The sequence below is a fragment of the Malaya genurostris genome, chromosome 2 (assembly GCF_030247185.1).
Source record: "Malaya genurostris strain Urasoe2022 chromosome 2, Malgen_1.1, whole genome shotgun sequence".
NCBI classification, from domain to species: Eukaryota; Metazoa; Arthropoda; class Insecta; order Diptera; family Culicidae; genus Malaya; species Malaya genurostris.
In genome coordinates, this window is record NC_080571.1 from 72,631,341 (window position 1) to 72,658,302 (window position 26,962).

The window sequence follows — 26,962 nt, forward strand, 5'->3', positions numbered from 1 at the left end:
TCTGAGTATCATCACTGTACATGATGACGTAGCGATCGTTTGATTACATTGTTCAGTAATACATGCGGCATAATGAGTCATATGAACGATCGGTAAACAATTGCTTGATAGTCCAGTCACGGTGAAGCATTTACAAGCGTATTTACTGCCAGACTATCTTTTTCGGCAACTCGTATAAAGTTACGGATGAGTGGGATCAATTGTATGTCAGACAACGCATGGCTTGCTACAAACCGCGTTTTTTTTGTTAGTAAACAATGCTCGATCCCTAGAATAAATGAACTTTTGTTTTTGTGTTATTCTGTGTGAAGTTGATCAATCAAGGAAGTCAGGTTGGTATCCCAAACTAATGTCGGTTTATCAAACACATACATGCAGGCCAGGAGTTTGCCGGTTTGCACTTCCAGTTGTTGCAATGAGATCTGATTGCATGTGAGTGCAACGCATGAGTCGTACGCAGCAGCAGTCATCACAGATATCCCTTGTAATCGGAGGCTGGCGTGCATGCCTAATGCGAAGGGCAACATTGTTACTTTTTAATCGTTCCGTTTCCCTATATAGGTTACATAACAGACACAATTACGCGGTTCAATATTTAGTACGCCTGGGGGTATGCGCTATTTCAGTGTCAAACGCACTCGGCGGTGTTAGTGTTAGGCACGTTAGCCTGCAATCTCGACGATACGGGTACAATATCGAGGCGATCTGCTCCTAAAAAGTCATTCCCGACCGGGCTGTTCGTTCAGTTGCTTCTAAGCTTTCGCGCATTGTTTACGTTTTCGCGACATTTTCCCCCCGCAACGGAAAGTGATTAGGTAGCTGGGCGCGCAAAGCGTGGTCTAACGAAAATGCTTCTGGCAGTAGTTGCGCTTGTGTGGATTGTTGGGCTCGGCATCTATTTGCATCGAAAGTTTGCCGATGCCCTGTATTATGCGGCCAAAATCGGAGGACCCAAAGGTTATCCGTTGATCGGAAATGCACTGCGGTTCGTTAACAAAACTCCCGCCGGTAAGTGTGCAGGCAGGTGGAGATGAGTAACTGAGTTTATGCAGATCATAAATTTTGCACACTAAAGTCTGCGAATATCCTGTGCATAACAAAAACTAGCAGCACTGAAGTCTTTTATATGCGGTTGTTAAGGTGGATTGATATATTTTTTTCCGGTATTCGTGTAGAGTTCCGAAGTTAGGAGTTTTATAGATCCTGAAGATTTTGAATCTATATAAACATTTGCCAAATTATTCCGTTTTTATGTGAATTTTTATACAATTCATTTCTGTTTTTCTTCAAGTGATGCGCGTTTCAGAAACTTGTGATTTAGTATTATAGTGATTTTAAAAATTATCTCATTATGCGGTTCGTAATACCCACATGAAAATAAACTTGACTGTAGAATAATTATTAGCGTGAACGTTGAACTTGATAACTCGGAAAAGATAAGGTTCTGTAGCTTCGGCGGATTAGCTGATTATTTTTAAGTCCGTAAAACAACTGCGAAGTTAGCTAGGCTCAGATTTTTTATAGCTATTAATTAAATTCTCTGTGGTGGCACGTTTGAATGTCAACGTTTTTTTATTCCGCTGCAACGTCTGTGTTGTTAATCTTCCGCTTCTTTGAATTCATAAACAGCAATGTTTATAATTCATTGCGAAACTTGGTTTAATCCACCTAGTGCAGTCGGGAACCTTTTGAGACGAAAGCGCCAAAAACACTTTTTAAAAAGTCACAGACACAACTATAAATAGTGCTTGAATAAATATTGCTTTTTATGAAAAAATAATTAAATCCAAATAACTCAAAGTGGATGTCGTTACTGTTTGTTTTTGTTAGAATGTTTTTTTTTTACTTTGAATTGCTGAAATCTCTCATCAAATTCATCTTTAATTTTTTATTTAACAGTACTAAAGTAATTCGTGTCAACAGATTCACTGGCTTCATCGCAATATTATCTTAGAAATATATATTAGCCTAGGTTGGTGGTTCAATGCATAGGGCGCTGGTCTTCACAATCCAAATGTCGTACGTTCGACCGCCGACCTGGAAGGATTCTTATTGTCAGTAGGATCGTAGCACCAGTCATGCAATGGTTCTGTATGCTAACAATCGGCTGCGAAGTCTGTTGAAACAGAAGGGCCAAATTTCACAAAAGGAATGTAAAGCTACACTGAAAATCATTCCTACCTATTTTTACCTTTTTTATAAATATAAAAAATAGGTATAGAATTCGCTCAAACTTTAGAAAAATTTTCCGAAGCCCGGAGGGCCGAATGTCATATACCAATCGATTCAGCTCGACAAACTGAACAAATGTCCGTGTGTGTATGTGTGTGTATCTGTATGTGTGTTGTCAACTAAGAGGTCGAGATCTCAGAGATGGTTGGACCGATTTTGATCAAACTTGTCGCAAAAGAAAGGTCTCCTCGTCACCCTGAACGCTATTGAATGGTTTTGAGATCGGATGTTTACTTTTTGAGTTATACGAAATTTTATGTCAAAATTTTCAGACTTAGATTCTGCACGGTAATACCTATTCAACAAGCCATAGATTGTTATAATCCGTCCATTTTTAACGGAGATATCGAAATTTTTGTGTAAGTGACTTTTTCCCCTATTCCAGCAGTAGAAGTTTTGAGCGCTGTCTGGCAAAGAAATGCTTGGGAGCAACGGAAAACACGAGACCAAAAGACTGTGTACAGCATGATATGTTGCCTCGGACCGATTTTAGCACGGTTCGTTTTTGGCAACATGATCGTTCGAATATGACATGTAAACCAGATGATGGCAGAATTTTTGAGTTGAAAGCAATTCCATGATTATATTTATTTGAACTACTAACAGCAATAAATCCTGGAAGAACATAACACCCATATACCATTCGAATCAGTTCGTCGAGATCAGCTAATGCGTGTGTGACAAATAATTTCACTCAATTTTTTTCGGAGATGACTCAGCCGTTTTCTACAAACTCAGATTCATATGAAAAGTCGTATACTCCCAAACAAGGTTCCTGAATTATGTTTGGTTCCGACCTCTGGTTCCGGAACTACAGGATGATATGTGAAACGAAATTAAAACAGTGTAACTCATTTTTCTCGTAGATGGCTGAACCGATCTAAGATTCAAATGAAATCTAAGAATCAATTAAGAATTAACCACACACACACATACACACACAAGCGCGCGCATTAGCTCAGTTCGTCGAGCTGAATCGATTGGTATTTGACACTCGACTCTCCGGACCTCGGATTTTTTTTCTAAATTTTAAGCAAATTCTATACCTACCTTATGATAAAATGAGAACCGGAATTTTCATTTCAAAATTCCCGTGCTTGTCCAATCGGTAAACTTTTATTCTCTCAACGTTGGCAACACTTTTATACACATTCTGTCAAATTTTGACGCATATCGTACGATTAGTTTTTGTTTGGCGTCTATACAAAGAAGTTGAAAAATTTTCGTGTGGCGATTTTGGATGAAAATTTAGAACAACGGCTCGCCTTCGAAGTGCCATCCGGTCGATTGTTGTGCGGTTTCGACGTCATATTCATAGATCCACACCTCACACCAGTTATGATGCATTCGATGAATGTGGGGTCAATATCTGCGTTGGAAATCATCTCTTTGGCCACATCAACACGACGCTGTTTTTGAATGAAATTCAGCTTTTTTGGCACCAGCCGAGAAGCGACGCGTTTCAAACCCAAAACATCAGTTAAAATGTGTTCGGCTGATCCATAAGAGATGCCCAACAACACAGCAATCTCTCTAATCGGTACAGAACGATTTTGCAACACGATTTGCTTTGCCGATTCAATGTTTTCTTCAGTAACAGATGTTGTTGGGCGGCCAGGGATCTCATCATGATCCAAGCTTGTACGACCACCTGTGAAGCGTTTATACCACTCGTATGCCTGAGTTTTTCCTAGACACGATTCACCAAAGGCCTTGTCTAACATTTTCAACGTTTCGAAACACTTAAATCCATTTGCAACACAAAATATGATGCACGCACGTTGTTCTAAATTTTCATCATAAAAATCGCCACACGAAAATTTTTCTTCGTCTATACAAACGCCAAACAAAAACTAATCGCACGATATGCGTCAAAATTTGACAGAATGTGTATAAAAGTGTTGCCAAAGTTGAGAGAATAAAAGTTTACCGATTGGACAAGCGCGGGAATTTTAAAATGAAAATTCCGGTTCTTTTTTTTATCATAAGGTATATATTATATTTATAAAATATGGGTATAGATAAATTCGCTTTCCAATTTAGGAAACATTTTCGACAGAAGTTTATCAGCAGAGATGTCCATCTCCTCTGTGTGACGAAGAGCAAGTAAAATTTCTCCCCTCGCACTGACAACTTCAACGAGAGCTCTTCTCTTTCACATATATACACCACTGTTGTATAAAGTGTGCACGCATGATGAGTGCGTTTGTTTATTTCCTTTTACCTCTTCCACTGAATCGCACCAAAGTGCTAGAGCATTAGCTAATAAATTCTCTGAGGTGGATGCAGATACTTTCACAGAGGTGTACACGCCGGTGAACACTCTGCTGTATGGTTTGCGTAGAAGAAGCGTGGACACGCAAAATCAACAAAATAAAACAATTTATCGTAAAATTTTCGGCTTTCCTTGCAAATTTTTCATAGCAAGGCCAGATCTACTCTCTATTAATTGAAGTTCACAGAAGTGTTCGCTCACCATCACGCGTGGTCACTTGGGTGTATTTAGACGAGAGCGCGTGTGAGCGATTCATGCGAAGAGAATGTGTTTCACTCGCGCCAGCTGCTTTAACCACGAGCACACACTCAAATGCTGTCTATCCGACACCGAGAAGAAGTGCGCTTTCCTCTTTGTGCGATGCTTCGTTTTTTGCATCCTCGGTGTGGACAAGAATCTGACGCCAGCGTGTATCACTCTGGTGAAATGCCATCTCTGTTTATCAGTTCGTCAGGTTTCTGAATATTTACTAATCGATTCGCCTTAAAGCCTGACCACTATTTTACAAAATTACATCACCATTAAACGTTGGATGACTTCACAATTACCGTGTTCACATTTCACTTGCTTAATTGACGACTGAAAACTCTTAAAATTACCCGCTAGACAATAAAAATCTGCTTAGCGGTTCAAATTGAGCTGCCGAGTTTTGAATTCAGCAGTTCGATTTGAACTTCAATGCACTGATGAGTCAAAGACGAAACGTAAATATATTGAAAACGGTTATGTGCCGTAGCATAAAATTTGGGTAATGAATGAATAAAAATCTTCAAAAAATATTAGATGCAAGTTCGCACTTAATTTACTTCATTGAGCTTTGTTTTCATCTCATTTCGTATCGCAAGGTTGCCAAGTTTTCTTAAAATCTTATGAAAAAAATCTTCACTTCTTTAGATTACCATCAACAAGTGTTTTTTGGTATCCGTAATATTTAATTATATTTTTGAAATTTATATTTCAATAAAACTGTTTCGGTTTCGAATATTACTAGAAAGTGTATGTTAAGCACTAATGAAATGACCATTATTGCAAATCTAGCACTAGTTTCATTCCAATGTATGTTAACATAACACATAATCCAGATAAACCTTGCAGTAAAAATATAAATGTAAAACGAAAACGACCAAATAATTTTTGAAAGTCGAATTGGTTATTAACCTATTCTAAAAATACCGTGTGTTGTCTTACATTTGGCAGTCGGCCTTTTTAAGATGAATTCTGATATTTTGGATTTGAAAGTGTAATAGTGCATTATTTTGTTTTATTTGATACAGCAATTGCTATTTAGTAGGATGAATGTAGGACCAAAGATAGGATGGATAAAAATCCATTGAGATGAAATTAGAAACAGAGTAGTGAACATTTCAGAAGCGTTTTCCGCTGTTTTTGCCTTTCTCTATAGAAAGGTATTAGAATTGCTGGAAAAACAGACTTTTGAACGGAGCCTCGGAGACCCATAGTGTTATATACGATTCGACTCAGTTCGACGAGATCGGAAAATGTATGTGTGTGTGCACCGATTTTAACAAACTTAACTCGTTTGAAAGCTACTGTGACAATATTTTGGGATCACCTCTAATTTTGTAAAGCGCTATTGTTCAAAAGTTTAAGCACCTCGAAAAAAATCCTCAAGCGAAATTTGAGCTAAATCGAGGATTAGATTTAGTGTTATCTCAAAACTATCTTTTTAAAAAAAATCGACTTCCTGGGACTTTTAGAAGTCCCAGAAATTTTTTTTTTTTCGAAATGACACTAAATCACTTTTGACATCAAAAATGTTTTTTCGATTTCGGAAATTTCATGTAATTTCCAAGAAATGTGAACCGATTGTGAATGTGGGGCGAGTCGAATTAAGCAGAAATATGAAATAATCATGGTGATTTTAGTACTTAAATTGGGTTTTTGAGGTAACGTCCTTTAAAATTTGATGAAATAGGAAGCCGTTATCCGACATATCTTTTTTTAGTAGTAATAATCTCGGACTATCGTATTTCGATGCTTTTCCGAATTCAAACAGTGGTTTCAGAAAAAAATTGAAGCTGTGCATGAAGAACCGACGAACCAAACCGCCTAAGAAGAATAATTTTTCTTCTGCAGAAAGCTCGCTCTCACCCAACGTTTGACGCGACTCTTTAGAAGTTCCAAATCGAAACATATTTTCCTTTCTCCTCACACAATTAATATTCTCCAGTGGTAACGTGCTGCATTGCGAAATTGACAAGATTCAAAATTGACGTCGAATTCCGTCAAAAGCTAACACACTGTTCGGAATCTCGGTAAACGCATTAACTGATTTCGGTATACTTGTTATTTACTATCAAGTTTCACAAGTTATTATTCGAAATATGGAATCTCGTAAAATAACATTTTGAATTTCTAAACCATAAGTAAATTTTCGTTTTGCTGATTTAGTTCGGTATTTTTTTTTATCGAGCTCGAGAATCGGTGTGAATGTGGAAAACCCCTTTCATTATTGCGTGTTTAGTGCAATCAAGTCTAATTGTTGTAAGCAGTGGGATCCAAATTCGTCACGAGCTCGAGTCAGTAGGTCAGAAAATAAGGTAAACCACATATCGTATGTTTGAGGCTCGATCAGAAATCGTTTAAGTATCAGTAGAATCATGGCATGCAATTGTTCTATGAACTTATAAGTCGCTGGGAAGTTTTTTTTTAAACAGAATGTAAAGTTCAGTTTTGGAATGTAGTACCTTAACTTCGATTTAAGGCAGTCGACGCTACTGGAATACTTGATAACATGAACAAAAATGCAAGAAATTCATCAACAATTCATCGTTGTCGTAGAAACAGCCGTAAATTATTGCGAAGGGTACTACACTCCGATGCGGAACGTGACTTTCTGTTTCAATAGACATGAATGTCCGTCCTTAGGATATTGGTCTATTGAATAGCTAATACTACGATCCTACTAACACCACAGAGAACAGACATCTTATCTAGTGCAAACTTAAAAAAAAACTATGTAAAGCATACAAGTTAAAATTCGTTAAAAATCATCGTTGTGTTCGATTTTGCACACATGAATTATCATTGCATACAAGAACCCTTGAAAACAATTGCTGGGTTGCTCAAAACGCCTCTATAGGCGAATGGCTATTTAGTGATCACTTTGCCAAATAAACGTTAAATTTCGAATACTCATCTATTTTTTCTATGCTAACACTAAGAACACAAAGAACGACATCCATGTAGAGAAATTTAACAGTTGTTCGGCAAACAATCGCTAATGGACTCTTGCGTTCGAGTTTGCATACAATGGTACTTACAAATCGTGCACAATGTAGATTTCAACGAGTTTTCATTTGTATTGTTTACACAGATTTTAAGAAATAAAAGTTTGTACAAGCTTGGACGTCTGTGCTCTGTGATTTCACGTCGATTAAAATTTTCTACTTGTGTAATGTGGTTGTTAGAAGACAATAATTGTCATACAATAAACCTTTCGTTTCGCGTTGCATAATATGACCCTTGGTATGGATGCGTACTGGGTTGAATTCTAAATCGGGGAAGGCAAATTTTATCTTGTACAGGCGAATCAGACTAAGAGTCCAAGTGTTACATAACGCGTCACTTGGCACGTTTTGAATCATGGGCTAGTTAAACATGAAACAATGTTTTAAAACTCTATTCGTAATCACGAAAATATCGTAATACTTTCTAATGCGTCCAATTCTATTTTCTCTTTATCTTCGCAGACTTCTTTCTAGCGATCAGTGACGTCATTAAGGAATCGGGGAAATGCTTCCGCCTCTGGCTGGGGCCAGATTTGCTGATCATCGTGACCGACGCCAAGGTCGCCGAGGTAATTATTTTTACAGTGCGCACTGGCTGTGGGTTGACAGTGTTAGACAGATGTAATGTTAATTACGAAAACCAGTTATCCCGCGACGGTTAGTGTTGCAGTACTGATCAATGTCAACGACCAAGGGTGTATCTTATCGAGACTGATCGTGTCGAAGCACTCACATGTTTTATTTTTCTATTTCTTACAAAGTTTGTTTCAATTGATTTCGTTTGTAATGTAATGTAATGATACTAAAGGAGTTATAAATCTTCCTCCTCTAGACTATTAGCAACGCTAATAGTCTACGCTAATTCTAGAAGAATTTCTGGATGATAGTGAGCTAGAGTTCTTTTAAATGATACTGTATTACTCAGTGCAAAACATTTACAGCTTATATTCACAATTTCTAAAATGTTATTCGACACTCACGCAAGAACAATTTTTTTTCCAATTACACGTTTCATGCATTTCTATGATATTTGGCATCAAACCAAAAAAAAAATTAGATTTCGGAAAAAAAATTTGAAGCCGCAGTCATTTTTTTCAAAATATTTTTTTTTGAAATTACACCAGATCTGGACGTTTCATCCATTTCTAAGACATTGGGCATAAAAATTTTTCTTTAAGTTGCGGTTATTTTCTACGCGGAAAGCCAGTTTTTTCCAATTTATTTTTGAGATTCGATTCCGCAAATCTCAAATTTTTCTAAGCCCCAAAATCGTTTTTTGCCTTTCTCTATGGAAAGGTATTATAATTGCTGGAAAAAAAACGGACTTTTGAATGGAGCCTCGGAGGCCCATAGTATTTTATACCATTCGACTCAGTTTCGGCGAGATCGGAAAATGTATGTGTGTGTGTGCGCTCAATTTTCTCATAGATGGCTGAACCAATTTTAACAAAATCATGCTCGTTTGAAAGCTATTGTTAGGCCATTGTTCAAGTTCGAAGACCAAATGGCTGTGACTTTTGATTCCGGAGATATAATGGTATAAGTGACGTAACCGACAAAACACACTTCAATAAAAGTCCCCATACAAAATTTGAGCAGAATCAGATATGAGTAAGAGGTGCTGCCCGACGGTTAGGGTTTGAAAATTTTCGATCTTGAGCAATTCCAGAAATGCTTAGCAGATCATCAGACTCGACCTTCTCCGATTTGGATGAAACTTTGCACATGGCTTCAGTATGGCAAACCATGAGTTTTGAAAAGATTGAGAGGTCCATCCGACTCACGACTGTTTTTGTTAAAAGGGCGTATGTATTTTTTGCATATCCCGAAAATTGCATTTTTCAAATCGTTGTAACGGAAACAGAGATGCCAAATATTTTCATAGAAAATCTTTATTGCTTTGCATAAAAAATCTGTATTAATCTGTATTCACAATTAAATGAAATTCTTACAACAAAATAATGCTAAAAGATGTTATTCCAATAGATTGTGGTAGTACGATGGTAGATTCAATCAGTCATTGCCGCACTCACAAGAATATCCAACGACGAAATGTCATAGTTTTTTTTTATCAACAACAATTGAATTGTAATTCCATATATTTATCTAGTTTGAAAATGTTGACTTCATAATTTGACTTGGAATTTGAACACCCAACATGCAACGTCAAGTCAGGTCATACAACTCTCAGTTTGACAGTAAAGTTTCATGATGCCATTACATCCTTGAATATCAAACCATGTGTACGCCGTAATGTCAACACATTCGAATAACCACAACTCTGGGCCAAAGGCGTATTCTGTTTGTCGGTCCTACAAAATTTAATGCACTTCCTCTTGACATACAACAAATCAACATCCGTACCGTATTCAAATCTAGATTGAAGCACTACTGACAAAGACTGAATGAAATTTTTATACAATAAGCGTAAAGTTTAAACAATCGTAATCTATTTGTATATCAATGTTAGTTAAACGTCAACAGTATTCTATTATTCAATTTTAGATATTAAACGTGGATCTCTTAAGAGGAAACTTATTTCCACTGGGATTCCACACCAATAAATTAGTTAATTGCACATCTTAGAATAGATTGTTTTAATCTCAGTTCTTCTTGTTTTTCTTTGTTAGTATTAAAATTTTGCCAGTGTTAATGAACTGAGATTAGTTGCGTCCATTACCAGGGGGCTCATTGTTGAGCTTTTTGGTGTGGGGGAGTGTGGTGGGCAATTAAAAAAAAATAGTTCAAATTATAATATAAATGGATTTCACAAGAGATTTCCATATTAAATTTTGGATTTTCCGTTGATTGATAGACTTTTATCTTGTCAAATACGAAAAGACTACTAGCTCATTCAGAAAAGTAAAGTTTTTCTTTCTTACTATTTGTGAGATCTGTATAAATCTGTATTAAATTAAGGAAATCTGTATAAAATCTGTACTCTGTATTAAATCTGTATGAGCCTGTAAAAATCTGTATAATACAGATAAATCTGTATAAATGGCATCTCTGCTCGGAAACCGTTAATTGTACAAAAATGGCGTTCAGGAAGAAGTTGAAGGGAATTAAATGGGCACTCTAAAAAATATACAATAAAAAAAATTTGTCTCCGAGGCTCCGTTCGAAAGTCGGTTTTTCCAGCAATTCTAATACCTTTCTATAGAGAAAGGCAAAAAGCCTTCTCAGTTCACTTAGTGGAATTTTCATATATCTTGAAAAATCACTATAGGTACATGAAATTTCCGAAATCGAAAAAAAATTTTGAAGCCAAGAATTGCATAAAACGTCGAGATTTAGTGTCATTTCGAAAATTTTTTTTTTTTAATCGACTTTTTGGGAAGTTGATTTTTTCCAATAAAAATTTTTTTGAGATGACACTAAATTTCGATGTTTCATGCAGTTTTAAGAGTTTCGGCATCAAAAAAATTTTCGATTTCGGAAATTTCATGTACTCCCCCCTATGGTGCTTTTTCAAGATCGAAAATTGTCAAACCTTTACCCCTTACGCATGTCCGATTTAGCTCAAATTTTGCATGAAGGCTATTTTCGAGGTGCCTAAACTTTTTAGCACTAGAGCTTAACGAAAATAGAGGTGATCCCAAAATTTTGGCACCCTTATATATATATATATATATATATATATATATATATATATATATATATATATATATATATATATATATATATATATATATATATATACATATATATATATATATATATATATATATATATATATATATATATATATATATATATATATATATATATATATATATATATATATATATATATATATATATATATATATATATATATATATATAAGAGCGGTAAAAATCAACGTGTTTTGTCGGTTACGTCACTTATACAATCATATCTCCAGAACCAAAAGTCTCAGCCATTTGATTTCCGAACTTGATCAATGGCCCAACAGTAGCTTTCAAACGAGCCCAAGTTTGTTAAAATCGGTTCAGCCATCTCTGAGAAAATTGAGCGCGTTCAAATATCTTCGAAAATTGCACACACACACACACACACAGACATTTTCCGATCTCGTCGAACTGAGTCGAATGGTATATAACACTATGGGTCTCCGAGGCTCCGTTCGAAAGTCGGTTTTTCCAGCAATTCTAATACCTTTCTATAGAGAAAGGTAAAAATCAGAGTTTCTTTTTTTATATATTTTATTTTAAAACTCTTATTAAAATATTCAGATTGATGGCGATCCCATTCGTGCCTTTTGAAAAATGAAGAAGTTACAGCTAAAACAATTTACAGATATATTCGAAATTTCAAGTTCAAGATAATCATTCAAACAGTAGAATATTATTCTACATGTTAAAGGCAATAGATTTGTTCATGATATTCTTTCTTCTAAAAGTAGCTGTTCTTGAGATACTTGGATATTTAATTATAACGCCATTTTTTATATTTTCATGAATTGTTTATTTGCTTGCTATATCTAGAATTATTACATGTACAACAATAATTCTTAATTATATTTAAGGTTCAACCGGAATCAATTTGTGTCAAAAATGAGCCCAAATTAGTGTCACAAATTATTTAGTAAAAAGTTAAAAAATGTTTTTATGAGACTGTTTTGAAGAAAGAGAAAGGCATCACACCACTAGGTGGATTAAGAAGGGGTTTTCTTTATTTTTTTAAAAGATATTTGCCATAAAAAAATTTCTTCACTTTGGGAGTTTTTTACGCGGATTTCCGAAGCAACGCGGTTTTTTACGCGGTACGTATTCCCTGCGTAAAAAGAGACCTCAGTGTATTTTCATGTTATGATAAAGTTCTCAGATCATGATTTCACTGAAATTTAAGCGTTTTAATGTATAATTACAATGTAATGTATTATGTGTACGCACATTTCTCGTGTTGTTTACTTCAATGTGAATATAAGAAGCACGATACTGGTCCAGAGTTTTACGAGTTTCGGAAGAAATTTCGAATTTTAGTAGGAAGAACATATTAATACATAATGCAATAAAATTGCAACGTATTCTAGGTAGCCGGCTACATAGAGCAATAAACACTCCAATATCGCTTAGTTCGGTATTGAAGTTTACAGAATTCGTTAAAACAATGGACAAAAAACAGACCACGAAAAAAGCCAGATGAATAAAACTGCGACAAAAATGAGAAGTTTCAGAAATATTCACCAGATAAATGAAGTAAGGGAATAAGAAGCCCAACAAAGTCTCATACACATGTTCCGTGGATTGCCTTCTGGAATATTCTTCAAATATTCCTAGAGTAGCTTAGTTTGTAGGGCATTTGCTCCGTGAGCAGAAGTTTTCAGGTTAAAGTTTTTCCTTTTTCGCAATTTTATTCATCCCAAGTAGCCCATGTACCTTGTGGAAATGTATGAACAATTGTTGCAGCATAGTTAATAATGTTTTCGGGGATGGGTAAGTCGATGCCTGGGTTCGAGAGTAATTAAAACTCACTTGAGTATAAAAATACAGAACAACAACAAAATTTTCTACTTGGGATAAATCATTTCACTCTGTCTGTTTCTCGTTGACAATACTGAAAAGTAATAAGACAGCTTCGAAAGTCATAACACAAAACGAAAAATAAATCCTATCACTTGTTTTCAGTAATTTCGCGTTTGATGTTACAAGAAACTAATTAAGATATGTAACATGTTTCCCTCTGGTTCAGATTCCTGACTCTTATATATTGTGAGTTTTTCAGTTAGCAAGAAATCGCTTTTGACACTACACGGTTATGCCGAGTAACCTTGGTTAGAGGGGTTGACATCAAAATTATCACATAATGATAGCGCATGGTTTCTAAAAGCCGTTTTAATCGCTCTCAAGTCTGCTCGAAGGCTGCACTTGGCATAATACATGGTTATGCATTTTTTGAATCATTGAGGTTACTTATTTGCGGCTAATGTGCATATACGTTTTTTTTCGATCGATTTATAACGGAATAGCTTTTGGATTGTTGAACCGAGTAAAATGAATTTGATGAGCCTATTAAACATTATTTCTAGCCAATAATAATTAATATTGTTCACCTGAGATTTGTCGTATCGTTTTTTTCTGTAACATACATTTGAGGTTAAGAGTTGTTTTAATTCTAGTGGCATTTCAAGACGAAAGAAAAAAAATTGTTAAAATCTGTTAAAGGGTTTTCTCAGTACCGCTTGGCGTGGAGATAACAAAAAAAAACTTTTAAAATAATATTTAATAACGTTTGTAGAAAAAGTTATGGAAGGGAAACCGATGCAAGATCCGAATAATAGCTCATTATTCAGTATATCTAGCACCACTGCTGCTGGTGGCCGTACTATGATTTGGCTTACTGTTATTGTGCTATAACGGTTCATTTGAGTTGCTTGATGCCATCACAATAGTTACTTAGAATAGTATGAAGATTATTTTTAATGCGTTGTTTATTGTAATATGATTTAAATTTGAACATGTTAGGTGTTCATCCACAAGTGGTGACTTTTCAGCTATATTTTATACATGACTTGTTATTATCATCAAAACATAATTTGCTTCCGCAACTCTGTGATTTTTGTAGGGAAAATTGTGAACCTACTTGTAATATATAATGGGGAAAAGAAACTTATATACTAACTTACTACTACTACAAAGAGCGAATCAATTCAAATGAAGATTGCCTCGATTCTGTGACATTACTTCTAATGGTTCTATATTTGAACGGATGAAGGCAAACATCTTTCAAGTGCAACTTAGTTTGGAAAACCCGTTTAAGTATTTTGGAATGCAAAAACCGGACAAAACATTTTGAACAAAAGCCGGACACAGATTTGGCAATGCAAGAATCGTTTAAAAAACATAGTTTTTGCAAGAACCAGACAAAATAACTTTGAATGTAAAAAAAAACGGACAATAAATTAACCGGTTCTTCCAAAACAAATGTATTTATCCGCCCTCTTAGAAAAAAAAGTTCAACGGTGGTCCTTGATTGGTCCAATACGTTGGATCATTGGTCCAATGAATGTCCAATCAATCGTTCAACGGGAGGCCACACGAGACCTTCGTTGGCCGATTTTGAAACAGACCGTTGAACCGAATGCCATTTTTTCGTTCAACAAACCCGGCAGACAGAGGTCCATTGTTGAACCATTTTTTAGAATGAGGAGTTGTAGCCCCGTGGGACTAGTTTTACTAGACAATTTTCGAAGTTTTCTCCACTTGTTTTTTTAAACTAACACTACATACCTGTACAATACTCCTACTTCACGTAGAATAACAACAAATCTTCTTGCTATATGAAGGTTTCATACTATTTTTCAAGAGAAAAAACAACAACAAACCGTTTCAGCAAACTGAAAGAATATTTCGTGCAGTATGTCGTTCAACAAGCGCTCAACTACCAACAAAATAGAACCGCCTGCTGAGAGGGCGGTTTTTGCGTTTAAAATTTTAACAAACTGCCACTGTGGGAACGAAGCATAGATCAGGTTGTCCGTAATAAACAAGTAAACCATGCCACGTCCACTGCACAGTCGGTAAGAACTTGGAACCGGATAAATATATTTGTTTTGAAAGAACCGGCAAAATTTTTGTCCAGTTTTTGCATTCACAGTTTTTCTGTTCGGTTGTTTCAAAAAAAAAACAATGTTTTTAAACGATTCTTGCGTTGGCAAAATTCAACTCCGGTTTTTGCTCTCAATGTTTTTATCCAGTTTTTGCGTTCAAAAATAAATAAACTGGCTTTCCAAACTAAATTGCACTTATCCAACTTTTGCATTCAGTCGTTCATTTGTGGGTCTGTGTAACTCATCTGTACTGAATCAGAGAGGACGCTTCAAAAGCATTTTCAATTTTTTCTGAATCCTTTGAAGCGTTTGTTTCCCAGGTGGAATAACAACTTGACCAAATTGGAACTGCATAAAGTATGGCTGGTCTGAAAATTTGTTTACAAATTAATAATTTGTTGTTAAGGCGGAGTTTAAAATTTCTGTTTATAAGAGAATATAAACATTTAATATTAATTAATTAATTTATTACTTTATTTATTTATTTATTTGTTTATTTATCCATTTTTTTACACTAAAGTCTTTTTTATGCGAGTTTAAGTGCCGCATAACTCTGAACATTCCATAAAAAACCGCATAACTCTGAAAATTCGCATAAAAAAAACCGCTTAACACTGAAAATTCGCATAAAAAAGTTGCATAAAAAACCGCATAAAAAAGATCGCATAAAAAAGTCCTTAGTGTATTTATGTAATATTTATTTAATCATCTATTGATTTATTAATTTATTTACTAATTTTTTTTAAATTTTTTTATTTGTTTATTCATTTAATTGTTTATTTATTTATTTGGAAGCAGAGAATAGCTTTCTGGAGATGAAATGTATAGTCCCCAAAAGGCACAAAACCTCCTTATTGTTTCTACTGACAGATTACAATATTCAAATGGTCCAATATAAAACTTCGATTAAAGTAAATTACATTACAAATTTGTTAGATAAGAAAGGACTCACGGAACAATCGTTTCATTGCATTTCTGGATAGATGAAAATCAAAATCATCAGAACAACTAAACATACTAAAAAAGGCTTATTATATCCGTAGTTAGTTCTAGCAGAGGAAATTCTAAGAAACGGATGTGAAACACCAAACAATAGCTGCATATTCGAGGGTTGATCGGACTAGAGAACAATCAAGAACTAAAGACTGTGTTACGTATAGTACCGACCGTTCTGTCTGTAAAGGGGAAGATGGCGCGAACCTTACCAACTAACACTTTTGCGCCATCCACGATAAGCAGATGTGTTAGCGGATTTTAACTTAATTTGCCCGGACTCTTATCCCAGGGGGGGACAATTTGGCTCGCACTAATTTTTGGAACTGCAATACCGTGGAAAGTTTCATTGAAATCGAAGGAAAATATCTAGAAACTACGAGAGCTAAGAAACAAAACAAATACAAAAAGACTTACCCACGGATCGCCAAACACATCTTCAAGCGATCTCGACGCGATTTCTTCGGCCACTAGCTATGGCCAGGATCCAGAGCTAGGTGGTAATCTGCTTCTGAAGTCGACCTTTTTTCACACACTTCACTCCCGGACCGAAACAAGCTCGAATTATACGGTTTCCACAATTTAACCCCGAAATTATCTTTAGCCAGAACGACGGCCACGCAATCCAATTAAATAAAACCGATACCCTTCGCACGGTAGGATATTGCGACAGTATCGACTGTCCAGTTCAATGGTTCGATTGTAAGAGAGCGATTCAAAGCTTTTCTCAGTCACAGAAAACTTTTCAGTCCTTTTCCTAATAGCTGTAACCTCAGGAACGCATGTCAAGCGGCGTGAAAATAGACATTTTCTTGCACTTTTAAGCTCGGTTCAGAATTCGACGTACAGGGAACGAGCCGTTTCATACCCACAATGAATCCCGCCCTCGCGTGCTCTAGTATCTCTCCGATTAATACAATGCAATGAACCCTCCACGATGTTAAAAGTTTGTTCTATGCAATTTCAGTTGCAACGCAACAACTGTCCCAGAAAGTATGGACGCTCTTTGATTTCGCTGTAAATAATTCACAAGTGTTAGATATTCAAATTTTATTCGATATACTGATAATATTAGACTACAACAGAATATTATTCTCAACATTTGCTACTTAGCCATTGTAGATTAGCTGGCGCACCTTTTTGCGAACGTTCCTCATTAAATTCCGTACAGACTTCTTAGTGACAAGTTTTGACACTTTTTTCCAATCTTTTTCGGCCTGTTGAATGGTTTCGGCTGCCGAGACATGTTTCCTAAGATGTGCCTTCGTTAATGCCCAAAATTCCTCAATTGCTCGAAGTTGTGGGCAATTTGGTGGATTTATGTCTTTTGGGACGAAAGTGACATTTTTGGTAGTATACTATTCCACCGTTGATTTCGAGTAGTGGCAAGAAGCAAGATCTGGCCAGAAGACAACAGGATCCGTGTGGCTTCGAATCTTGGGTTGAAGGCGTTTTTGTAAACATTCCTTGATGTATATTTCTCTGTTCATTGAAGCAGTAGTGATGAAGGGTTTCGAAATCTTACCGCTGCTACAAATTGCTTGCCAGACCATTGCTTTCATACCAAATTTTTCGACTTCAATCGATGTCTCGAACTGGTTTAACACTTGCCCTTCTCGCATCGTATAATATTGTGGTCCCGGCAAAGATTTTTAATCGAGTTTCACGTAGGTTTCGTCGTCCATGATTATGCAGTTCAAATTTCCAGCAAGAATCGTACTGTACAGCTTTCGAACCCTCGGCCTGATCGATGCTTTTTGTTTCGGACTACGTTTTGGTTGTTTCTGCTTCTTACAGATACGAAGATTCAAACGTTCTTTAGCACGAAGAACACTTCGAAGTGCCCACTTTTTTTGGCCACATCCCGAACTGAAACCTCCTTCTTTTGATCGAACGCCTTCAGTATACGTTTATCCAACTGAGGGTTAGCAGGACCTTTTTTTCGACCCGTTTTCGGTTTATCCTCAAAGGTGTTATCTTCACCAAACTTCCTGATTACATTTCGCACGGCTTTTTCACTTACTCCTTCCATTTTTGCTATCTTTCTAAGTGACAGTACGCGTTCTGTGCACCATTTGTACACAATTTTTCGACGTTGTTCAGCACAAGTGGTTAGAGAAGAGTGTACACAACAGGACGCAGCAAAAAAATTGACTGATTCTGAACCATTGCGAAATGGCAGCGGTTTTTCGTTGCGTCCATACTTTCTGGGACAGTCTTTATCAAGCACTGTATATTACGAAAACAATACGAAAGATGAAACCGAAGCATTCCAAATTACATAATCGACTTGATTCTTGAAATCAGTCATTTTACGGTGAAGTTGAGAACGTTGAGGTAGAGTAGAAATATAAACGGTCCTAAATGACTTCCTTGAGGCAGCCCAGAACTAACCGCAAATGGTGTTGTTATTCTGTTTCCTATTTTCATAGACATCTTATGACCAGTTAGACTTGACTGCATCCATTCCAGTAGAGCACCGTTAAAACCAAGCGCTGTCTATTACTATTTGATAGTGTATTTTATCAAACGACGCCGTGAAATCTGTGTAAATTCCGTCGACCTGTAGACGCGATTGTAGGGATCGGATGATAAACGAAGTGTAGGATACTGAATTTGTAGATGTAGATCGTTTAGGCTTAAATCTGTGTTGCGTTTCAGATAGGTATTGGTTGCAATTGTGGGTTAAAAAGTCTAGAACATTTTTTTTTTCAAATAACTTTGAGACAGCGCAAGGTGAAGCTATGCCGCGATAATTAGTTATGTCGTATTTGTTGCTTTATTTAAACACTGAGAAGATATATGACTTCTTTCAGGATTCGGGGAATACTACCTTGATCAAAAAGTTGCCGGAATTTACAAGATACAAGATTATTCATCAAAATCTTTATTGTCCCTTTCAAAGTTCTCCCAATCGACTGTGACACACTTAAGCCAACGCTTAAACTAATCTTTGAAACATTTTTTATATTCAGTTTACGGTATGACCATCAGAGCCATTTGCGATTTTTCCATAATCTCAGTTTGGGTGCTGAAACGCGTCCCACGAAGCGGTTTCTTGAGTCGACCGAATAGGAAAAAGTCACAGGGAGCCAAATCAGGCGATTTCGGTGGTTCCTGAATGGTATTTGATTCGTTTTTAGCCAAATGTTCACGGATAACGATGGCATTGTGTGAAGGTTCTCTCCCATCATCTTTCACAGACTCACGACCACTTCTGAAGCGTTGGTGCCACTGATAAACCCACTGTTTTCTTCAGTTACATCGGCAGTGCCTATCGTTGCTGAAACACTCTTCTAACATTTGCAATGTCGTCGCACCATTGAAACCGCTTTTAGCGCAAAATCTAATGCAAACTCGTTGTTGCAAATTCAATTCCATTTTTGAAAATTGTACAAACAATCGCACAATCGCAGATGTACTGAATACAGCGTAAGTTATACAAATGTCCAGGTATAAAACTATAAATTGACGAGAATGTCAATGACAGATGTGGTAACCTAAAAAACATAATAAAATCTAATCGGGTGACTGAGAGCGCCACACGGTGGTGATTCCGGGAACTTTTTGATCAAGGTAGTTTGTTAAACCTAAATATTTTGCTTGACGATGGCTTTGAGAAAGGAAGCTCTAGGCTTATGACGGCATATTAGTAAGAAGATTTTTTTTTAATGAAAAACCATATTCTAAAACACAGAAGAAAAACAATTTGGGTGTCTTCGAAAAAATTTCGAATAAACTCAAATCCAAACACTTTGTCGAAAACATAAACCTTCTATATTATATAAAGGGTGATTTTTTAAGAGCTTGAGAACTTTTTTAAACAATAAAACGCATAAAATTTGCAAAATCTCATCGGTTCTTTATTTTAAACGTTAGATTGGTACATGACATTTACTTTTTGAAGATAATTTCATTTAAATGTTGACCGCGGCTGCGTCTTAGGTGGTCCATTCGGAAAGTCCAATTTTGGGCAACTTTTTCGAGCATTTCGGCCGGAATAGCCCGAATTTCTTCGGAAATGTTGTCTTCCAAAGCTGGAATAGTTACTGGCTTATTTCTGTAGACTTTAGACTTGACGTAGCCCCACAAAAAATAGTCTAAAGGCGTCAAATCGCATGATCTTGGTGGCCAACTTACCGGTCCATTTCTTGAGATGAATTGTTCTCCGAAGTTTTCCCTCAAAATGGCCATAGAATCGCGAGCTGTGTGGCATGTAGCGCCATCTTGTTGAAACCACATGTCAACCAAGTTCAGTTCTTCCATTTTTGGCAACAAAAAGTTTGTTAGCATCGAACGATAGCGATCGCCATTCACTGTAACGTTGCGTCCAACAGCATCTTTGAAAAAATACGGTCCAATGATTCCACCAGCGTACAAACCACACCAAACAGTGCATTTTTCGGGATGCATGGGCAGTTCTTGAACGGCTTCTGGTTGCTCTTCACTCCAAATGCGGCAATTTTGCTTATTTACGTAGCCATTCAACCAGAAATGAGCCTCATCGCTGAACAAAATTTGTCGATAAAAAAGCGGATTTTCCGAATGGACCACCTAAGACGCAGCCGCGGTCAACATTTAAATGAAATTATCTTCAAAAAGTAAATGTCATGTACCAATCTAACGTTTAAAATAAAGAACCGATGAGATTTTGCAAATTTTATGCGTTTTATTGTTTAAAAAAGTTCTCAAGCTCTTAAAAAATCACCCTTTAGTTTGTTGTACTTCTGAACCAACATAAAATTTTCCATAGACTCCATCAACTTATCTCTTGTGACAAAATTGAATATTCCCTCAACTTCAACAATACAATCAGTTGAAAGCCATAAAGACGGATGGATTAGTGACATTGCTTCGATTCCAAACATCAATTTATCTTTATTTTCTTCCAGGGTCTTCTGAACAGTCCGAAGTTTATCGAAAAGTCTGCCGAGTACGACTACATTCGTCCTTGGCTGGGCGAAGGACTTCTTACTAGTGGTGACAAAAAGTGGTTCACATTTCGGAAAATTATTACTCCAACCTTCCACTTCAAGATCCTGGATGAGTTTGTGGAAATATTCGATCAACAAAGCAATATCTTCATTGACCAACTGAAACCCAAGGCAGAAAGTGGGGAATCATTTGATGTGTTTCCAATGGTGACGTTGTGTGCGTTGGATGTGATCTGTGGTAAGAAGAATTCGTCGAACAACAATGCTGTGCTAACCCTTTGAGTTTTCGTTTCATTTGCAGAATCGGCTATGGGAACAAAGGTGAACGCACAGAAGAACTCCGATTCCGATTATGTAAAGGCCGTGAAAGAGTACACTTAGCCATATTGACAGTATTTAACAATGGAGTACAAAGCGTTTCTTTCTATCTCATTTCAGAATTTCATTTATCATCCACGTCCGTATGTACGACGTGTTCTCTCGATATAACTTTTTGTTTAACATGTCCTCATACCGACGAAGACAGGACAAAGCCTTGAAGATTCTCCATGGCTTCACTAATAGCGTGATCCAGTCGAGACGAGCTACGATAGCACAGCAAGGCAATAAGAAGGCTGATGATCCGGACAACGAAGTTGGAGTTCGTAAGAAGATTGCTTTCCTGGACATGCTACTGCAAGCGACGATCGATGGTCGACCGTTGACGGATTTGGAGATCCGTCAGGAAGTCGATACGTTTGTGTTCGAGGGTCACGATACGACAACTTCGGCTATCAGTTTTCTACTGTATCGTTTGTCCAAACATCCTGACGTTCAGCAGAAAGCATACGACGAAATAGTGTCTGTCATTGGAGATGATCGGAGAAGTCCTATGAATTTAACCCAGCTCAACGAGTTGCGGTATCTTGAACTCGTGATCAAGGAAACTCTTCGTCTCTACCCATCAGTGCCATTCTTCGGTAGGAAAATACTGGAAACTAGTAAAATTGGTTTGTTTTTGTTTTCTTTGATCTATCTCTTCGACGCACCAAGTGTGAAAGTTTTTATTTCTAGAGGGAAGAACTATTCCGGCTGGAACTAGTGTCGTTGTAGTGCCATTCTTCATGGGTCGTGATCCGGAGTACTTTGACGATCCATTGGAGTTCCGACCGGAGCGATTTGATGTTGAGTCATCTGCGGAGAAAACCAATCCTTACCGATACATCCCGTTCAGTGCGGGTCCTAGAAATTGCATCGGACAAAAGTTTGCCATGGCGGAAATCAAGAGCCTTATAAGCAAGGTGTTGAGAAATTACGTCGTACTGCCACCGGAGGGTGGACATAGCCAGGAAGAATCATTCATTGCTGAGATGATCCTGCGGCCGACTTATGGCATTCCGATACGGTTGAGGGAGCGGAAGTGATAATGTTATTTGTTCCTTTGCGATGGTTGTGATCTTCGTATGCCCGTGTAAATCAACTACGGTTAAGGGATTGTTGTATTAGTGTGATTGCGGCAAACAGATAACATTGTTAGGTTTTTATTGCCTTTTTTGGCAAAAGATTATTTAGAAAAATATTGACTGAGAGAAGCGGTTGGAGTGAAATTGTTTTAAATAGATTGTGATTATGGCAACCATATTTTTATTGATTGTGTTTTTATTTTCAAATGTGCAGCTCTGCACTAGTAATTCGAAGACGAAAGGTCAAATCAAAATAATTATGTACGTTTAGCACAAAACAGTCATTCGCAACAGAGGTGGAAAGGAGACTATCTAACAAAAAAAAAAAAACTTGAGGCCAGTTTCGGAACTTTTTTAAGTGTTTACTTCGTCCTTTAAAACGTTTCACAATAAAGTTAGAACAAAAAAAGTGATTAATCAGGAGCCACCCTACTTTTACTCGGGGAAATTTATGTAACTCAATCAAATGAAAAGCTAGAGAGGTACTTTATTCAGCAAAGTTGCTCAGCATAAAATTTACAGCAACTTGATTGTACAATGAAATCGTTTTTGAGTTCAATTAAAACAGTTAGATTTTAGATTTCAATCTAAATCAGGACCACCCTAGTAACTTTTTTCTTTGGCTGCTCGGCCATCCATGGAAGTTGACCATCAATGTCAACCTCCCCTTTCTGAGCAGCCTAGATAGCCATGTAGTGCCACAAAAATAGGAACTCCTAAGTCAAGGTGTATTTCCGTGCCGATGACTGAATGGCTGCAGGAGGTTAAATAATGCAGTCGTGAACGGAATGTCTTGGGGTTTTTCTTCACTGTGTTAAGCGAAGCTCTGGCACAGTGGACGACTTCTTTCTTCTCAACTCGTGGGATTCAAATGATTAAAACATTTAAAAAAATCCTTGCATGGTTCGCTATAGGCGATTATAAGCCAATATATTTGGTTCCTTCTAGTTGTTGTACGATAAGTGCTGGAGATGGAGTGTTCATTACTCTAATTGATAATGGTTAGAGTGGCACAAATCAATCTCCAGCATAAACGTACAGCAACTATAAATCTATTCAGACTTCTGCAAGAAGGTAAAGCTTCTATAGCTTTGGTTCAAGAACCATATTGCCAAAAGGGAAACTTTTACGTTGGAAAATTGTTAAACCCAGTATTTGCTGCCTTCAACAAGACCAGTATGACAAATCCACGTGAAATGCCTCGAGCATGCATACTTGCAAATAGTGCTCTCGATGTTTTTCTCATATCGGAGCTCACAACTCGGGATATTTGTGTTGTCACAGTTGGTATGACTATTGATGGGATAGTGAGAAAATATGTCTTTGGTTCGGCATATTTTCTGCATAACCAACTTTCGCCAAGCAATGACTTCAAAAAGGTTGTATCATACTACTGCAAAAGTGATTTACCGCTTGTAATCGGCAGTGACATAAATGCTCACCATATCATTTGGGGCAGCACAGATATAAATTCGAGAGGCTCTGATATGATGGAATTTGTGAGCAGTACAAACCTGCACATAGTCAATGCAGGAAACCGTCCAACTTTTGCGAGATCTGGAAGAGAGGAGGTTTTGGACGTAACTCTCTGCTCTGATAGAATTGCGCATGAGTTTGTGAACTGGCTCGTCTCCGATGAGCTCGAACCTTCATTGTCTGATTATAAGTACATCTTCTTTGATCATTCAAACGTTAAATTTGATATTATCACATATCGTAATCCCAAATCTACAAACTGGGACCTCTATGAAAAGGGCTTGGCGACTAGATTTTACGGATACCAACCAACAATTGAAACCCCAATCGATTTGGGAAATGTTGCCGACGAGATAAATTCACTCATAGTTGCAGCATATGAAGAGGCTTGTCCACTTCGGATTGTGCGAGCTACTAGAGGAACTCCTTGGTGGAATGCTGAACTTGCTAGACTAAGGAAATTATGCAGAAGAGCTTGGAACCACTGACGCAGAGATGGGTCGGAGGCATTCGTGTCGGCTCGAAGGGCTTACAAAAATGCGTCTGAGCGAAGTGGTAGGAAAAGCCTCTGCACAAATGTCTCTAGTCTCAACAAGGCTAGCAGAATAAATAAGTTACTTTCGAAGTCTAAGGGCTTTAATGTCAGTTTCTTAAGAACTTCAGATGGTGAACACTTGTCTGATGAAGGTGATGTACTTCACTATCTTTTTAACACTCACTTTCCAGGATGTATGGATCCATCACCGACAGCTCTTCCCGAGACTTTTTCAGGTAGTTACGATTCTTGGGCCCTTGCTCGAAGCGTTGTGACGATTGAATCGGTCAAATGGACAGTTGAGAGTTTTGCTCCGTACAAGTCTCCTGGAAAGGATGGAGTTTTCCCAGTGTTACTGCAGAAAGGGTATGAACATTTCAATACTTACTTTTAGTCTTGCGACAGGATATATTCCAAGAGCCTGGCAGGAAATAATTATCAAATTTATTCCCAAAGGCGGTCGTGACACTTATGAGGAAGCGAAGAGTTTCAGGCCTATCAGTCTTAGCTCATTTCTTCTTAAAACAGTGGAACGCATAGTCGATCACTATATCAGGAATGTTAGTTTGGGCGTGCATCCGCTACATGGAATGCAACATGCTTACCAGCGTGGAAAGTCCACTACAACCCTGTTACATGATGTTGTGTACAACATTGAAAAAGCTTTCTCACAAAAGCAATCTTGCTTGGGAGTTTTCCTAGATATTGAAGGTGCCTTTGATAACGTGTCTTTCAATTCAATTCTGGAAGCAGCCCGTGGTCATGGCATACCTTCAAGTATCTCAAATTGGATACACGTGGGATCAAACATCTATTGTAGCACAACGGGATATAAATGTAATGACCTGACCTTTATAATGCTAATGTTGAAAACACGTTTGAATGTTATCTTTGTAAATGGGCTTCACGAAACGACGGCATCCATCGTTCCACGACAAAAGGGCCTCACTGCAAGATGACAGTTTCTCTTTGTTTAAATTTTCTTTCATGAATTAATTTTATATTTGACGTTTAACTCTTCGCATCCCTTTCAAGTCAAAACAACAAGCTTTCGATGTTTATGGAAATCTTTGATGAACTTTCTAAAATTACTTCGTAATAATCGTGTGATATGATTACTGAATAAAAAAAAAAAGAATTGTCAATAGAAAAAAAAAATTGTCAATTTTTATTGCTCTAAAAAAGTTTGTGCAAAACGAAGTATAGAAAATAGAACACATAAAGACTGTCGCAGAAAATATGGACGCACTTTGATTTCGTTGTAAATAATTCACAAGTGTTAGATATTCAAAATTTATTCGATATACTGATAATATTAGACTACAACAACAGAATATTATTCTCAACATTTGATACTTAGCCATTGTAGACTAGCTGGCACACCTTCTTGCGAACGTTTCTCATTAAATTCCGTACAGACTTCTTAGCGACAAGTTTTGACACTTTTTTCCAATCTTTTTCGAACTGTTGGATGATTTCGGCTGCCGAGACTTGTTTCCTAAGATGTGCCTTCGTTAATGCCCAAAATTCCTCAATTGGTAGAAGTTGTGGGTAATTTGGTGGATTCATGTCCTTTGGGACGAGAGTGACATTTTTTGTAGTATACCATTCTACCGTTGATTTCGAGTTGTGGCAAGAAGCAAGATCTGGCCAGAAGACAACAGGATCCTTGTGGCTTCGAATCATGGGTAGAAGTCGTTTTTGTAAACATTTCTTGATGTATATTTCACTGAAGGGTTTCGAAATCTTACCACAGCTACAAATTGCTTGCCAGACCATAGCTTTCTTACCAAAATTTTTGACTTCGAAGTGCCCACTTTTTTGGCCACATCCCGAACTGAAACCTCCTTCTTTTGATCGAACGCCTTCAGTATACGTTTATCCAACTGAGGGTTAGCAGGACCTTTTTTTCGACCCGTTTTCGTTTCATCCTCAAAGGTGTTATCCTCACCGAACTTCTTGATTGCATTTCGCACGGCTTTTTCACTTACTCTTTCCATTTTTGCAATCTTTCTCTGTGACAGCCCGCGTTCTGTGCACCATTTGTACACAATTTTTCGACGTTGTTCTGCTGAAAGTCCACGCATTTCGCAACAAACTAATGAAAACGGATAAACAACTGCACAAGTGGTTAGAGAAGAGTGTGAACAACAGGACGCAGCCATGAAAATTGACAGATTCTGAACCATTGCGAAATGGCAGCGATTTTTTGTTGCATTCATACTTTCTGGGACAGTCTTTAATAATTGTGTTATGTGCAACGTTCATTTTTGCTAAACAAGTACACGAAA

The 26,962-nt window shown here is 37.1% G+C and overlaps 1 protein-coding gene across 2 annotated transcripts; it reads left to right on the forward strand.

Annotated features, from left to right (window-relative positions):
- The first annotated feature begins 262 nt into the window (after positions 1–262).
- LOC131429724 (cytochrome P450 4d1-like) lies at positions 263–22,838 on the forward strand. Of its 2 annotated transcripts, none has more exons than XM_058594046.1 (6): positions 263–332; positions 8,221–8,327; positions 21,177–21,456; positions 21,520–21,589; positions 21,657–22,207; positions 22,272–22,838. In XM_058594046.1, the coding sequence occupies exons 1-6, from the start codon at positions 278–280 to the stop codon at positions 22,619–22,621; spliced, it is 1,413 nt and encodes a 470-aa protein (XP_058450029.1). In that variant the 5' UTR covers positions 263–277; the 3' UTR covers positions 22,622–22,838. The 2 variants fall into 2 exon arrangements, with proteins under 2 accessions (XP_058450029.1, XP_058450028.1); XM_058594045.1 differs by lacking the exon at positions 263–332 and adding an exon at positions 658–1,008.
- Positions 22,839–26,962: the final 4,124 nt, after the last annotated feature.

Excerpts from the sequence above, each read along its gene's own strand:
- LOC131429724 (XM_058594045.1), top strand. The coding sequence starts at position 849 with ATGCTTCTGGCAGTAGTTGCGCTTGTGTGGATTGTTGGGCTCGGCATC. Across the intron at positions 21,457-21,519 it reads TGCGTTGGATGTGATCTGTG|AATCGGCTATGGGAACAAAG; the intron begins GTAAGAAGAATT and ends TTTCATTTGCAG. Across the intron at positions 21,590-21,656 it reads TATGTAAAGGCCGTGAAAGA|AATTTCATTTATCATCCACG; the intron begins GTACACTTAGCC and ends ATCTCATTTCAG.